The 18,085-nt window shown below is 36.5% G+C and overlaps 1 protein-coding gene across 2 annotated transcripts in view; it reads left to right on the plus strand.

Annotated features, from left to right (window-relative positions):
• Positions 1-220: 220 nt before the first annotated feature.
• UNC5C (unc-5 netrin receptor C) overlaps positions 221-18,085 on the plus strand; it is a 334,483-nt gene continuing 316,618 nt past the window's right edge. The window contains exon 1 of one of the 2 annotated variants that reach the window (XM_011356261.1): positions 221-688. In XM_011356261.1, the coding sequence (XP_011354563.1) occupies positions 565-688 (124 nt within the window). In that variant the 5' untranslated portion in view covers positions 221-564. The remainder of the gene's footprint in view (positions 689-18,085) is intronic. The other variant, XM_011356260.1, reaches the window with a different exon arrangement.

Here is an 18,085-nt window from a genome sequence, read left to right on the forward strand (position 1 = left end):
CATCCGGGAGCCCCACATTGGGAGGTGACCCTCCTTAGCTACCCAGCAGCGGCAGCCGGGACGTCTCCACGCGGCGCAAGAACGCTGAGATTGGAGACCCGAGCGCCTCACTGTGCCCAACTCCCTCCCTCGGCTCCTTCTCCTCCCACTTCTCTGTTCCTCCCCCCTCCGCCCTCCCGCGCCTGTATGTATTCGGCACTGGCGAGGGGACCCGGAGAGCAGTTCAGGCTCCGCGCGCCGCGGAGCTGCGGCAGTTCCTACCGCTGGCGGGGAGCGGTGAGGTGGCCGCCTTGCGCCTCCCCGGACTTCCCAAGTGGGGGCAGAGCAGCCGCTCACCGAAACGCCAGTTAGGAGGCAGAGGGAAAGAGGGACCGCCAAACTCCTCCTCAGCGTCTCCCCTCCACCCCCTTTTGGCCCCTGCCCTTGGAGAAAGTGGAGTGTGGCTCTTGGTTATCATTATTTCTTGACACGGCTTCATCGTGCACGGATTCAGCTGCTGCCCAGGGGCTTTTCCGCTGTTCGCGCATCTGTGTGTGGTTCCCCCCAGGCATACCTCTGTCGACGATGAGGAAGGGTCTGCGGGCGACAGCGGCCCGCTGCGGACTGGGACTGGGCTACGTGCTGCAAATGCTCGTGCTACCTGCCCTGGCCCTGCTCAGCGCCAGCGGTACCGGCTCGGCCGCTCAAGGTAAGGGGGTATGCAGAGCTCCGCGGCCACCTCCCTTCGCTTCTTCCTTCCCTCCTTCTTCCTTTCCTCCTCCCTAGTCTCCTGGCTTCCTTAATCCGCCTCGTTCCACTCAACTGGAAATCACTTTAAATTCCACTTTCCCAACTAGTGAAGAAGCTTTGATTATCACTATTTTTAATCTGTCTTCCGAGATGGGCACAGATGGACCAGGGACGCACGGGGTGTGGACATGCATCTGTCTCTGGGCATGTGGGTGCCTTGAGTGTCTTTTGCACTTTTTGATGCACATGCACACGTTGTTGCATATCGTACACACAGAGGTTTGGAGGGACTCTCGATGCGGGTGTCTGTGTGGCATGCCAAAGATGTACCCTGGTGCGCAGAGGCTCCCGGCGCTGTGCCACGTCTGGGGTTGCGGGATCTTCAGTGAGTCTCTGAGCACGCCAGACGCCGAAGGGCGCTCAGCTAAGGAAATGTTCGTAACGGCCGAGGACCCACAAGCGCCGGTGCCCCTTGGCTGCTGCTCAGGGCCCTTGGAGACACACAGCACACTCCGACCCGCGACCCAGCCTGCGGCAGGCCCCAGGGTGTGCACGTCTCCGCACTCACACCCTCTTGGTGTCTCCCTCCCCGCAGGCGACTGTGAAACTTAAAACCCCAAAGCTCTGGGGAAATGGACTGTTCGCTCAAACCAAATCCGAAACTCCCGGGGGTAACCGGCCAGTTTATAACTCTGACATTTTAATTTACCGCATCTGATCTTTAAAATAAGTGTCTGGGGCCCTCGGCAAAACCGGGGTTGGGAGAAGAGCGGTGGGGAGTTGAGAGTGGGTAAGGAGGAGAGGAGACACGGGGGCTGACCGCCTAGCTCCCTTCTTGTCCCCCGAGTTTGAATGTGTAGGGGCAGCGACCAGCCTTGAGAACTCAGAAAGCTGAGTGGAAGGGAGACGGAGAGGAAAGGGTCAACGCTGCCCCCTCCGCGGTCTCTCTCGGGTCACCTGGGCCCCCAACTTCCTCGCCAAGCCGAGCGCCCACCTGGGTCTTTTCGCCTAGTTCTGTGGTGGCCGCTGGTTCTGGGGAGGCAGCTCATCTTTTCCTTACGAAGGAGGTGGCGTTGAGGGTGGGTGGGAATGGAGGATGCTTCCGTAGCATTCGGAGGCAATTCAGGCAACCCAGCATCTCGGTTACACTTCTTTACGAATTGAGAGAGCAGAGGAGGTGCGGAGATAGCCTCAACTCCGCGGGCGATGCTCCGACACGGTGGGGGTTCCATCCTCTTTGACCTGCAAAGGAGCTGTGGGCGAGGGCGAGGGCGAGGGCGTGGGAGATGAATGGGAGTGCTGAGAGTAGGCGAGTGTGGTCCGGGTGGGGAAGTAAGTGATTAGCAAGGCTTTGTGAATTAGCCATAGCTACTTCGGGAGTAAATTTTCCTGCTGCCGCCGTAAGTGGCCACGCTCATAAATTCATCCTTTCTTTCTTGTCAGATGCCTCCCATCCCGAGGTTCTGCCCTGGTTTTTATATGCATACTTCCACAGCTCGTTTGTCCATTTTACAAAGGAATCTCTATTGAGATCATATGAACTTGTAGATTTCTTGAAATTGGTTAACAAGTTCTCAGGGCGGCAGCCAAGGGTACTTAGAAGGAGGTGTTTGGAAGTTTAAGTGGGCAACCTGATGAATAGTTGTGGACGCAACCGCATGACTTCCTGTGGGATTAGCCTGCTATTATTGGGTGCGTAAAGCCCTGGGGCGGGTGCCAGGAGGGGTACCAGGCGATGAGAGAACTGTTTGAGGAAAGAACAAATTTAAGTCCCCAACGATGCTAAACAGGTATATGAGATCTCTGCAGAGAACTTACTACAGCTAAATTTAAAAGACTGGGTAGGAAAAAAAAAAAAAGGATCACTAAAGATTGTCAAACAGGAGATTTTAAGTGGATTAATATTGAAAGAAGAAGGGAGGAGAGGTGAAAAGAGAAGATGCCCAAGATAGACTGAGCGCTTGGGCTGTTTTTCTGCTTATAGACCAGGCAAATCAGAGATCGAGGTTGGAACCTGCTCTTCTCATCTTAAGTGGAAAAATAAAATGTATTCTGTTGGGTGTGTGCATTTCAGTGTTTTTCTTCTTCCTTTGGTTTATTTAGTTCTTCAGTTCTAGGTGAATAAACGATTTATTTACGTTTCAAGATTGTGGTCTTTGAAAGACTATTCCACCACTTTTATCTTTGTTATTCTCCATATTCCAGTATACCATCTCTTCTTGTATTGTCTCTTAGGTATCAAAAATACAGAAAGCACCAAACTCTACTATCTGCTACTATCATCATCATTCTAATCCATTCCCCCAACCTGTTTACTATTGAACTACTATTATTACACTTCCTTTATAGAATCAGACTTTTATAATGGTCTTATGGTCAGTTCTCCTTCCTTCTAATTTCTCTTCCTTTCTCCTCTCTTTGGACTAGAATGCTAGCATAATACAAGATGCCTTTGCTCCCTCAAGGTATGATTTTCATATACTGAGGATGTAAAGATCAGAGTGAACTATTTTTATGAATGGCAGTACATAATGCAATTAAGATGAGAAAGTTAATTTAAGCACTTTACAATGTGGATGAGGTTTTTATTCTGTTGTTAGAGAAGTACTGGAAAAATTAGAAGTTTTAGGAAATATGTCTCTTCAGAGATAGCCAAGAAAACAACAGATGTTTAAGACAAGAAAAAAATATATAATAAGTATTATTTGTGAGTGTATTGCATTTTGTAACTGTGGTTTAAAGAAAGACAGTAGTCATTTAACAGGTCTTTGGGAGATACTCTAGGCTTTCGACAACTTTCTCCTTTCTGGCTATGCCCTAATGTTTCATTCAGGATTCCTGGGAACTCCTTACTCAGGGGAATTTGTAGGGAAAGGGAGTGTGTGTGTGTGTGTGTGTGTGTGTGTGTGTGCGCGCGCATGCGTGTGTGTGCATGTGTGTGTGTTTGAAGAGTGTATCTCAGAATTAGCGCCCTCCTGTTTTATAAATGCATTTTATTTCTGGACTACACAGCATTGTTATTCTGCTTATCTAGCACCAACTAGTGTTATGAGTGTAAACACCACCAGACTCAGAACAGAAAATTACTGAAGACTCTAATTATAATGGGATGATTCTCTACTAACATAATGTAATTTTTTATGTTTTAAAAAACAAATAATATACTTATTCCTACAAAAGAGTAAAAATTACTTTCATGCATTTATTCATATTGGTGTAGTAGAAATAGAAAGTTGGCATAAAAGACAATGGAATTTCATTACAGTTATATCACATATTTTTTCATTTTAGGAGCAGAGTAAATTCACAAATTCACATTTAGAATTTGCAATAAGGAAAAGTAGTCTAGTTTACTTTTGTTTAAAAGAATAATTTCATGCATTCTAGCTTAGGGAATGCTTAAAAGCCTTCAGAGAACAAACTTTTCAAGCAGCATTTGCAAAGTGTGAGGAACCATTAGATTGTTAACATTTTTTGATTCTTTGGTTTTCTGTGTTCTGGATACCTGGGATTCAAATTTCAACAAGGCAGAGTCCTCACGCATCTCCCATTGTAGACCTGATCAGAATTCAAACTGATCTTTTTAAAGCATCACCACACACACACACACACACACACACACTGCCCCTAAGGACATGACCATGAACGAGGCATGAGCTCTACTAGGCAAACCCTCTTAGCTTATTTATAATTATTGTCGATACTTAAAAATAACTGTTCTTTAATATATGCTAGGTTCTCCAATTAGTGCGAACAGCAAGAGTGTGCTCTATTAGGCCTTAACTGCATTTAGCACTATTCTGATTTAGGTCATGGCTTTGCTGGAGCAGCAGAGGGAGTCACTCTCAGAAGAAACATTAAAATTATAGGCTGCAACCACTTCAGGAAGATAATGGGGGGAATGCAGAGGCAGGGACTGAGTTAGCACTCTTGTCTTCCTATTTTAGCTACTTTGTTTCAGTCTGACTTTGTATTTGTGGCAGTTAAAAACAAACTTGTTCACATTTCCTCACAAATTAAAAACTTAATAGATCATTTGGATAGTGGTGTTATTAAAGTTCAACAGTTATTGTTTGTTTATTATGACTCAGGCCATATCCTGTTTATTAGGAACATAGAGTTGAATGAGACAGTTTTAGCCTTCAAAGAAGACAGATTTATAAACATATAATTATAATTCATTTTCTAAAATATAATAGTGGGCACAGGTGTAGTAGCCCTTTCTGGATTCAAGCATCCAGAAATAGTAAATGTAGGTCAGGCTAGGGAGTGGTGGCGGAGGTGCCATAATTTCTAAGGAGTAAGTTGGAAGTGGAATGCTCTTAAAGATAATTTTGCTTTGCAACTATCTTATATTAAATCTTAGTTAGATTTAATTTATATTTGGTTGGGTTTTGGGGAGGCACAAGCTAAAGGCTGTTAGTGGTATGTGCCCATTCTGCCAGTTATCTTAGTGGTTACCACTGTCTCCAAATCCTGCCTCCACCACCTCCTGGGTGGGTGGCCATGAATGAGTTATGTAGCATCTCTGTGCCTCAGTTTCCACCGATATAAAATGAGGACAATATATACTCTAAGTCATATTAGGATTGAATAAATTAATAAACGTAAAATATTTAGAGCAATATTCTTTGTCTTCCAACTGTGTAAAGCACTGGCAAAGAAATCTAGAAGTTAAAGAAGTTAAAGGTCGATAATTTTGAACCCAGAATGGGGACTGCTGCAGACACTGCTTCCCCAAAAAGCAACAAATGGAGCTGTCTGAGGAGATGCTTCAACGTTTACCACATCAAACTCATGGACAGTGTGTGGTTCTTTGAACAGCATATAGAAGCTCTCTCCTCTCACAGCCCAATTCTTTCCTTTCAGCTCTCTCTGAGAAAATTAATCTAATACCAGTTCTAAAAATGTCATGTTAAGTCACTGCCAGTTAGGTCCTGGCTATAAGCTCTACCCTTGACTTTCTTCCTTTACAATGAATATTGAAAAGAGAACTTTTCTCAAAAACATACTTTATGAAAAGAAAAAACCATGTCAACTCCCATGTTTTCAGGTAAGAGTTTGGGAAAATCAGCTCTTTAAGCAAATGACAGTTTTTCTTTAAAAAAATGGACACAAGTGTATTGTCTAAAGAACATAATTGAATATATGTTAAAATAACGCAAAGAAACCTAGAAAATTAGATTGACTTGAAGGCAAAGCAAATTCATCAGGCCTTTCATATGTTCGAAATATACTTGCAATAAAAAGTTTTGGTATCATAATTTAGAATGACACGGATAATCTAGATAACATACATTTTCAGTTTCACATTTAATTCCAGCTTAGTGGTTATTATTTTTTCTTGTTTGGCGCAAATGTTTTTTGTTTGTTTGTTTGTTTTTTTGGCAAACTTTTATGATAAAACTAGGGATTTGTTGGCTTTATTATATTAAGACAGATCTTTCTCCTGCAGTATTTTTATTCTGCTTTCAATGCTTGATTGCTTGGTGTGCACTTACAGAGCCCTAACTTTCTCACTCTCTTTTATAACCTTAATTTCTTAAAGCTATGTATGGACTCTTTTTTGATGTCATATTTTATTTGACTTTGTAATTGTTTATGTATTAGTGGAGGAAGACTACATGAATCTGAGACCTTGTGTATTGCCCCAGTATCATTTAGTTCAAGGATGTTTGAAATAGCACTCACGGAAACTCAGTGCTATATTTTGTATAACTTTTCCGAAGTGGAGTGAGTTTGCCTTGAGCAATGTTAAAACACTAGTGTCTTCTTTATCCTAGTTCTTACAAAGAAATCCAATATTTGAATCTTTATAGTTTTCCTTATTTTAAATATTTCATCTCCAAATTTAAAAATTTAAATTAAAACATTTTATAGTAATCAAGATCAGAGGTAGTTACCTTTTTATGCTCTCTACTTGATTAAAGTTTTCAGAATTTCTGCCTTTTCACGAAAATCCAAAATATGTATTATGTTGAAAAATTTGGACTCTTTGTGAATAATGTTAGAAAATATTGTACTATATTTCTGAATTTTAAAAAACAGTTTGGGGTTGAAATCATAATATGGTTTCTCATTTTGAGCATTCCTGCCCCCCTAAAAAGTTTCGCCCTTAGGATTATATAATAATATTTTGAAAGACACAAAAGACTACCACCAGATTTTAAAGGTACTAAAAACATACCTAGTCTTCTATACAGAACTCATAGTGTTAAAACTACATTGACATTAATTAAATCGAAGTTATAGAGAGTAAGTTGTAGTTTTGAAAGTGCCAAATATGCAAATATTTATCCTTATGTCAGTATACCTTTTATTAGCGGTGAGCACAGTGATTCAAAAATGCTTTGTGTGGCAAAAGTGAAGTCTAACATCTGAAAACACCAATGTTTGGGGAATACCCTCTTTTAATTAAACCATATCTCATTGCCAGTGTGATAGTGCAAAGTGAGAGTGAGAGGAGCCAGGTGAGACTTCATTATGTTGATGTGCCAGTTAGAGTTCTTATTTTAAATACAAGGGCTCAAAATAATCATGTTAACAGATGATATTGATTAATCAAATTTAACTCCAGACTTACCAGTCTTATTTATTTTAAAATGTTGTGAGGATGGGGTTGGGTGGATTTGACCTTCATTAATCATTGTCATTTGGATCCTGTGGCTAGTTTCATTTCTCAGCAATTATGAGAGCCATAAAAATGACTCGTGTAGATGAACATGTATTATCTCCTCTTCTAACTAAGGATGTTAAACAACACAAACTCCCTCAGCACATTTAACAAGTTTATTGATGAATGCTAACATTTCTCAGTTTTAGTCAATGTCTTAATTGATTATTTAATCATGGACTGCCTGAACTCTATAATTTATTGCCTTCTCTTTTCTCTTTTTGTTTAGAAGAAAAACCTAATATGTGATCATTCCTTTCCAATAAAAACAAATTAGTGCTTGCATATTAAAATGCATCTGCAGTGCACTTATAAGGGCAAATATGTCCATGAAAGGAAATGCAGGTGTTTTTTTAAAATTCAGGAAAATTGGCGTGTATATTAATATAAAACATAAAAGAGTAGTATAGAAGTAAAGTATACCATTTTTATAGGAGAGTAATCGTTTTAAATTAATTCGTAATGTACATGCTACTAGATAATAGAAGTTTTGTGCAAAATGATAGGAATGTAATAAAACAATATCCACTTATAATTATAGCCATAATGAAATACATTCATGTATAAGATTAAAGTTAAAGGGAGCAACTTTGGACCATTCTCTATGAATTCAAAATTTCAAGTGTGTACACTTGAAACTTACTGGATTTTGTTAACCAATGTCTCCATAATTTTTTTAAAAATTGCTACCTGTATTTAAATTGAATATTTTATATAATTCTAATATCTTTTCGGAATTTCATGAACCCAAAAAAATCCTTTCAAGATCTAGACCAAAGAGTACTCTTTGACAAATGTTATTCTCTAACATTTACAGGAATTAAAAATGATGGTGACAAAAGCATTACTGATTTATCACAAGTGATTTCAGAGACCTGTGTTATTTCTAATCCATATCAAATAAATAACCAAATTACTATCACAATATAAATTTTGTGATTGGGAAGACATAGTCAATAATGGCAATTTTTCTTTGATCATTCTGTCAGTGTGAAATATGTTGACATTTGAATTTAGCTTTTAATAAAGGGAAAATGATATATTTTATCTTCCACTGAATAAAGAGTTTGCCAGATATACACATTGTAGCCACCCAGTGGAAGTGCGCAAGTTTAGCAAGTAGCAATCTTGAAGTCATTCTAAATAAAACAGTAATTACATTGCCTGTCATTTTCTTTAGCAACTTTTCTTCTTCCTTCTGGAGCTCCATAAGATAATGAAAGAGTATAAGCTTTAGAATGTGTTAAGGATCAAATCCAAGGATGGAAAGAGCCTAAGATATTTCCCTCCCAGCCTATCACAGCCATCACCAACAGAGTATGCAGCTTGGTGGGAAACAGAAGCCCATTTCAGTAACTGCTCTCAGAAGCTGAGGAAAAACAGACATGTTCAAATGATTTATTTGTGCTATCCGGAATAGAGACCTAAGATTAGTATTTCATCATAATATTATTCAACAGGCCCTCTGACTTCAGATTTTTATCTTCATCTGAACCTATTCCAATAAACAGGGCAAAAGAATTTGGAAAGTGTTTAAAAGGTGTATATTTGAAAGAACTTACATTCGGATTTTACTTGGACCAATTTGGGCAGGATGTGCTTGTTTGCAAAATCTGGACAAGTCAGAGGTATACTGATATATAGCATCTGATAGTATATTCCTTTGGAATATATAATTAATCTTTCAGTGGTCTTTATAGAACGCATTGCCAGTTTCTGAGCTACTCTGTTAAACATTATCATTAATAAGAATACCATTATAGTATCTTAAATCTCACCTGTACATCAAAAATCGAATTGTATTCTTTGGCCAGGGAAATAATTTACTTAATTGGAGTTTTATCTTTAATATATTATAGTACATTTAAAAATATATGTTGTCATATCTTTCTCTTATAACCATCAAAATATTTATTTTTATTTATATTTACACATATATCTATACAGATTTAAAAGGACCACAGTGAAGGTAGTTGTAAAAAAAATAGAAAGACTAAGAAAAGTTTTAACAATAATGAGTATGTTTCCAGAGGGATGGGGGTAATCAGTTTATTGGATTTATTAGAAATGATGATCACATGAAAGATACACATGTCATTTTTTATTCAATTAAATAACTGGAATTATTTCCTAGGAGGGTATTTCCAGGCAGACTCTTAATGAAATGAAGGGTTACAAGGAGTAGACAAATATAGTTCAATAATCCCTGTGAGTATATATATATGCTTGCACAAATTGTGTGTGTGTGTGTGTGTGTGTGTATCTGTGTAAACTTTTTTGTTTTAGGAATGAGAGTTCATTTTCAAATAAACTTGGTAATATCCTTAAAAAACAAACAGAACCTTTCAAAAATAAAAACTTTTATATTTATAAGACAAATTCATAAAAGTAGTCATTGAATAGAAAATCAGATTTAATCACTGGTTTGTGACCAAAAATTATATCCTACTTTTCTGCAAAAAATCGCCTTGTTCTCTGCCAGTTACTAAGTCACTTACATAATATACATTAGAGTTGCCTCTGCCTCATTTGTGCACTGGCTTATCTGAGAGAAACAAGATTTCTCCTGTCCTCCAAGTGACAAGGACTGGCGGATCTCCTCTTTTACTGGTTTACTTCAGAAACCTGGAGAACATCTGTTTTCCTACAGAGTGGACTAACTTTCTTGACCAAAGGAGAATGTCAGCTTTCAGGCATGCACAGGTAAAATCCTTCATCTACACGTGTTATACCATCTCAGGGTGCTCTCAGGAGAGGCATCATTCCCCTTCTAAGCACCTCTTATGTGGGCTGATGGAAGGAGAGGCCAGTTGTGTTGTTCTTTCCTGAATTCTGTGATGGTTTGTTTCAACTTCTTAATCAAATGAAGTTATGTTTCTAGGCTGCAGAATATTTGATTTTCTTGGACTCCCTCAGATGCCGTATAGGTGGCTTTTTTTCCCTGGTTTCTCCATTAAGTCTTTTGAAGGCTTTTTTTTTTTTTAAATAAACAAAGATAGATAAAGTTATTTGAGTGAGGAAAAGATTGTTACTAATGAAAAAATATATATAGAATTTCATTCAGGATAGAGAACTCATATGCTTCCTTGTTTATATTCAATATTATATTAAAATGTAGGTTAATATGTAAGTATTTACATGATACATCATTATGTGAATACATATTAATTATTGCCATGTGTCCACATCACTTGGCAGTTCTGAACTAGGATTTTAAAAGGTGCGAATAAATTCTAGAGTTTAAAAATTGTTTTGTATGTTCTCTATCATACCTAACCTACATTCATGGATGATACTAGGTTTTCATAGCAAAGTATGTAAGAGAAGCAAAGGAAGTAATAATGCCTCACAAAGTCTTGTGATCACAAGTCTAAATGCTAACGAGGGAGGCTGCCTGTTCAAAGCTGAATGCAAGGTTAAAAAGAGGGTCTTAAAGATAACCGCAGATTCCAGAGTTCTTGAGTTTGTTTTGCATTCAGTGACAGTCACTAAATTAGGGAAAGGAATGTTCAAACAACACACTTGAGGAAAAGTGATTTTTATAGAAAGGAGCCATTTCTGCTAATAGCCAGTAACTGCTTGTAACCCCGCTGACATTAAAAGTCCATTAGCTAAGCTCAGTTTAAATAGCAGCTGATGCAGTGTCAGCTAAATGTACATTGGAATTTTTTAAATATAATTCAGTAATAGCAGTTCTATAATTTTTTCTAAAACTACATACATTAAGTAAAACAAATGTCATCTGACAGTGGCAGGGCTGCTACTAAACAGGCAGAAATTTGTGATGAAACAAGTTAACAGTCTATATAACAAGAAGATAATAAATGGTAGTGATGGTTTTAAAAGGGAGCGTTGAGAAAAATCATATGGAGAAGCTTAAGCTGACATCCAGAAAGAGTTGTCCTCATAGAGTCACATATCAGCATGCATTACTTTGAGATATTCATTTAAAGCGAAGTGAATTTTTTACCATTAGCCTCAGTGTTTAGTTTTTAGTGTATTGTGAAACAACCAGAAATCTCTTTCTTAGATACTGTTATATATGTAAATTGTGGGAGGAGGGGGTGGGAGACATGAGGCAATTAAGAGAAAAAGTGAAAAAATGAAAACAGAGGAAAAACTTCATATGTGTTAATATTTTAAGGTGATTACTATGATAATATTTTTGAGAGCATGCTGACATATTAGTGCTGCCTACAATGAAATCAAAGGTTGAAATGTCCATAATATCCTCTTTTTCTACCTTTTGAATATTTTTTAATCTCCATTTTAATCATCTGAAAGACAAAAAGTTTTACTGCAAATTTCTATTAGAATCCAAGAATCTTTAATAAATCATCTTGAAGAATTCCCTACATTGCTGTTCTATAACTATGAGACCATTGTGGAGACAAAGTGAGGGTTACTCAGTAATCCAACGTGTGAGTTGAGAACAAGGCAGTCATTTATCAGTGGCTGCCATGCTCACGCCACGGTAAAGTATTATGGGAGCCTCCATTTCAACTCCCCCCATTATTAGACCATTAGTGAAACTCTGTACAGGCAGCAGTGGGGAGCCCTGCTTAAGCTTATGATCCCAATCACTTAGGCATCAACTTTGTGTACATATTCACAATGGTCACTTGAATTGTTATCACGCTTCCTAGAATTCAGAATTATTTATCATTTCTAACGTAAGAATTCATTTATAAATCTAGCCTGAGATAGCATATCCTTTTCATTCATTCATTCATTCATTCATTATTTATTTATTTATTTATCTATTTATTTATTTATATTTTAAAATTAAGTCAGTATTTCTTTATTATGTTAAAAAATACCTCACATAACCATGCATTGCTTGAAAAGGAAAAAGAAAAGAAAAAAGGAAGAAGAAAAGGATTACTATTTAATCATAATGGGGGGGCAGAAATCTCCCTTTTATGTTCGCAGATTTTCATACACTAATTTCTTAATAAAATCAAGAAATACTCTTTGGTGTTGTTAACTGTTTTAATTCAATTCAGGCCACTGTAAAGACTTGTTTGAATGAATTGGAAGCTTAAATGGACAGAGTTTATGCAATTAAATTCCTAACCCAAGTCTCATTTACGGACATATTATGAGGGACTTGATGAATAATCTCATCTTTAGTATGTAAGTCAAACATTAATAACAGATGGAAATATGTCTCAGTTCAACCAGTGGGCTTTGATTTTTTAATTCTAAACCAACTTTATTTTCTTCAGACTAAAACATCTGTTAAAAGTGACTATTTTCCATATGTTTTTCCTTTGCTCTTGCATAAAACTTAATTTTATTGTAAGATGAAAAAAGAATGTCATTGTATTTGGCCACACAATAAATTTGTACACATCTATGAACTAGTATTATGAAATTGATATTGAAAATAACAGGATGATGCTAGACTGATTAAAATATGAAAATTATTACATTTGAGTTTGGAATAGTTTTTAGAAAAACTTACCCTGAAACATTAATATACGGTTTCTTTCTTGGATAGCTTTACAAGTGTATCTATATATATTTTTTTGTATGAAGAATTACATTTTTAAAAAAGTCTGAGTGAATACAATATACAGCATGGTTTGGTACAATTAGATTAGTTTATTTATGCTTGGAAGACTTTTCTTAAAATAATATTTAATATTGTCCATTTTTTAGTGTGCTTATCATGACTGTTTAGAATAGTGAATGATTTTAAGTTTCTTTTTTTCGTTTCGCAGTTTAACATTTCCCTTTTTTTGACAGTTAAGGAATTAAAAGACTATTAGATATATGTATGTATGTGGATCTGATAATTTCCTGATATAAGAAATTAATCAGAATCCATTGGAAAAATATTAATATTACAATCAAGAGTATCTCTGTGACAGCTGTGCTAGGGAAATACTAATGTCAGCCTTTATGTAAGTATCTTGGTAAAGATGAATAAACTGTGCTAAACTCTAAGCTAGCAAATTGCATACAACTTTAAAATCTCTTAGTTTCATTCCACATTTGCAATTCGAATAGAATAATATTAGTATTTATATCATAGAATTGTGAAGATTAATAGGGTTATCAAAAGTGAAGAACTGCAAGCAGTGCCTGGCACCAGATAAACACTTAGTGCACATTAGCAATTGTCATTGCTGTTGCTAGTGTCTTTTCATTATATAAGTATTTACTATACAATACTTTTCATTTGGCACTACTATGAAAGTAATCAAATATATCACAAGAATTAAAGGATTGCACTCAATTGGGGGTACCATCAGGTAGAAAAATATCATGTGAACCAACAAAAGCATATTGTTAAAGGTAAAACTTTGGAAAGAAATTGGTAGATTTTAAAATTCACATTTTTTATATCCAGTCAAGTTATGAAATGTTAATTGTACATTAGAACTCTGTAGAAAGTCAGCTTATTTGTTCCAGTTTTATGGACAAGCAAACTTAGATTTTTTTTTTTTCCTGTGCTAATACTAAATTAGGCTGTAATCCATTAAAACTGGTATCTAATAAATTCCAATGAGAAAGAAATCAGTTTACACTTTTCTCCACTATACTCTGGCTGTACTTATGAAGACAAATATAAGTTAAAAGGCTGGAAATAACAATCAACAAATTCATTTATTTTTTTTGCTAACATTTAAAATTTTTGTAGAGGAATAGAGACAAACTTTTTTACTTATATCAGACATTTTAACACACTAAAGCATTTACTGATCTTAGTATAGAAACAAAATTTATTAAACTGAAATTTTCAAGCAAAAGCAAAGTTCATACATGTGTGAGGAGCCTATTATAATATAGGCCAAAAAAGGGATTAGATACCAATCTGTTAAATATATGTGTCATGACTGACATATGATGCATTTAATAAAGTGTTTTTCTAATGGATTAGCTCATGAACAAACTGTATCTCAACTCTACTTGTTTCTTATAGGCATACATGTGTTATTAATAATATGTAATAAGGGAAAGGGAAAAAAACTTGAAGATCATAGTTCTCTTGAAAAAAGTTTTCCAGCATGTATTTATAAAATGAAAGTGTACCATTGCTTAAGTAACAACTCTGTTTTGAAGAAAAATATGGACACATATAAAATGCTTATATATTTTAGTTCACTGTGACATTAAATAATCTCTTTTTGTTCTTTTGTTTTATAGTCTTTAAAGTGCATAATTATAAAATTAAGATAAGACAAAATATAACTTTTTTTTCAAAATGTTTCAACTTGATAGGAAGACACAAGAACATAACCCCAAACATTTGTAACCCCAAATAATGCAATTGTGAACCTTTAGCAAACAGAATGTAAAAATGCAATAACTAAATAAATAAACAAGGATAACTCATTACCACACCAAAATGATACCCACACAGGAAACATTTTTAATTGGCCCATTGAACACTGACTCCTTTGTAATTTTCTTAGTCCAAAAAGCAAAGTTTAACACTCTTTTAGTTCTTAACTCCAACTGTCCTCTCCTAGTTTCCTAAGTGCAGTGCTGTAGGAAACATTCCTCTCTTTAAAGGCAAAATTAATAAGAACTCAGAATCAACAGTGTGGTTTAGTTCCTACATAATTATAAAAACCTCTTATCTTTATAAGATCTTATTCTGCTTAAAGAATCCGACAGAAGCAACCTAGAATGCTTTTAATGATTGATTAAACTGCTTATTTGGATTTTTATGCTGTGTATAACATTTGGTTTTTAGTAGTTTTTTTTGAAGATTGCCCAAGGTAAAAACCACAACCACTAAAAAGATGAGACTGTTTTTAACCTCTTCTAGGTTATACCTGTTTGTGTTTTTTCTTGTTTTTGTTTTAATAAAGACAAGCTTCTCGAAATCTTAATTTTTTTCTGGACGTTAAACTGTCTTGGGAAGTTCTGTGGTGTGATTACTGAGGATTTTGTGTTTTTAAAATTGATATGAACAGTATCTATTTTGTGCCAGAGTGTATTTTCATTTGCTATTACTTTTATGAGGTGGGGGGAGGGGAGCAATTCAGAAAACCAAGTTATTAAAACAATAAAAAATTAAATTATTTCATAGTCTCATACATTTATACATCTTTAAATTTGCAACATGAAAACATATTAGACACTTTAATGCTGTTATATTAGAAAAGATGACATATATTTCCTAAATATATTTGAGATATGTCCATTTCTCCAAACTGGATCACTGAAGAAGATTCTTTCTTCTTCCTGTCTGGTCCCACTCTCCAATGTGCTCCACACAGAAGCCAGGCAAATTTTAACAACTACATTGGTAGAGCTCTTTTTTTTGTAAAATCTTTTGGTATCTCTCGATTGCATCTAGAATCAGATCTAAACTTCTTAACATGGCTGACATTTGTTCTTATGCCTCTAATTCCTTTCCTAGAACTCCAATGTGGTTATTGTCTCTCAGACTGTGCACCTCTCCCAAACCTTGCACAGGCTGTTCCAGTGCAGCCCTAGGAGGGAACCTCTTCAGAATTCTTTTAGCAAGCTGTTAATGAGTGAATCTGGTGGCTTGTACTTCTTTGCTGTGAAAGAGTGTTCATTCTTTATGTTGCATAACTTCCTGGCTGATTTCTCTTCCGTCTTTATGTCTTAGTTTAGATCTTCATTCCTTCATAAGGCTACTTTTCACACTCAACAGTAATGCTCTCCTTTTTCCTGTGTTCCCAGCTAGCATGTCAGCATGAGGAGGGCAGGAATTTATGTTCATCTTGGAATCTCTAGTACAATGTGTGACAAGATGCTTGACACACACAATCAGCACATAACACAGATCTTTTGAATGATGTTGGATGAATGCATATTTTGTTCATGCGACATATCTTGGGGGGGACTTTTGGTGACTACTCATGGTGATGGAGTTAGAACTTTCCCTGTTATCTTCATCACTGACTTTTGAGAGCTACTGGACGGAGTGAGCTGAATATGAATAGGAAAGTCTTAGGAATGAAAGTTCACCACCTCTTAGATTCTGCCTAAAAGGCCAGTCTCCATATCCCTACTTCAGAAATCCACTTCTAACTTCAGATTGTGTACTCTGTAATTTGGGGCTATTAAGTAACTTGGATTCTCTTATAGTTGAAGAAAATACACCTTAGACAGTTGATGGGTAAGCAATATGAGCACAGTTGGACTCTAAGTGGTTTGGTCAAGTTGCCTAAACACAGAATTGGAAGTTAAAAAGAGGTCTACAAGTTAAACCAGAACCCCCAGAGAACCTTTCCTATTATTCAATTGTCATATTCTATCATGCAATATTGGTAAAATAAATTGGCTCTCTACTGGTTGATGAAATTTTGTTTTATAATGCTTATTCTTACATTAATATTTTTTCTACAGAGTATTTCTTCTTATTTCTCTCCACCGTAAAGTAAACAAGTCTTTTGCAGGGCATGTGTCTTAGTCTGTATAGGCTATTAGAACAAAATACCACAGACTTTTGTTTCTTATAGTTCTAGAGGCTGGGGGTCGGCGAGCAGGGCATCAGTGTGGTCATGTGGGTAAAGGACAACTTCCTGGTTCATAGACAGATATCTTCTCTCCATGCCCTCACATGGTGGTAGGGCAAAAGGATCTCTGTGGGGTCTCTTTTATAAGAACACTAATCCCATTCACAAAGGCTGCACCCTCATGACCTAAGTATCTCTCAAAGGCTCCACCAACTAATACCATCATCTTTGGGGATTAAGATTTCAACACATGAATTTGAGGGAAACAAACATTTGGACTGTAGCAGTATGATAGTATGAATATAAGGTCTTGGGAAGCAGTTTGTGACAGTGGGAGCAGAGTGACCCAGAGTCAAGGACAATAAATCTGTTTTGTAGTATGTATTAAACTCAGTTGTTTTCCTACATTGACCATTGTCTGAAAGTATTTTTGCTAAGACCACAACCTATTATCTTTGTGCAGGATATTTTAGTTTTTTAGACTAGGAAATAGTATAGTGAAATATATCATTATAAAGTATTATTGAATCAGGTATTCTTGTAGGCACTTTTAAGGTGACCAAAATATGTTATGGATTATGCTACACTGCCAGCAAAGAGGAAATTATAACAAGTAACTGCTTCTTTTTGTTAAGACTTCAGTAAACACAGACCCAACTTGCCCTGAATAATTACTGCAGAGAATTATGCATTGGTTTTAACTGGTAGTTGTTTATAATCAAGCAGCCTGAATCTTGCCTTGACATAAAGCAGAGGAAGTGGTTAGGAGACAGACCTGTAATTATGAGCAGCAGGTGCCCATAATGGAATGCCACAGGGATGTTTAAAGAGGCAAGTATTACTTTTAGGGAAGACTTCAAGACAGTCAGTTTAGACCAAAAGACATCAAAATGAAAACTGGCTTCAGAGCAGTATTGAAAAGTATTTTCAAATACTTTCCAAAATTATTTCTTTGGAAACAAAAGAAAATGTAATAAATTCCTTTTGTGTAAATTAACCTTGTCCTCCACATGCCTAAATATTATCAGAACATAAAGGTGGAACTCCGTTTCCAGAAAAGGGATGATTAGATAATTTCTAGTTATTAAGAGGCTTATTTATTATGTAAACAAATGGTTTGATCTTTAATAGGTGTCTCATGAATAAATTGAATGAATAAAAATTAGTTTCTTCTCTAAAATGAATTTGCATGGCTTCATAGGACACCAAATCATCGATTTCATAATCGCATACA

This window comes from Pteropus vampyrus, unplaced genomic scaffold (genome assembly GCF_000151845.1).
Source record: "Pteropus vampyrus isolate Shadow unplaced genomic scaffold, Pvam_2.0 Scaffold25, whole genome shotgun sequence".
Lineage (NCBI taxonomy): Eukaryota > Metazoa > Chordata > Mammalia > Chiroptera > Pteropodidae > Pteropus > Pteropus vampyrus.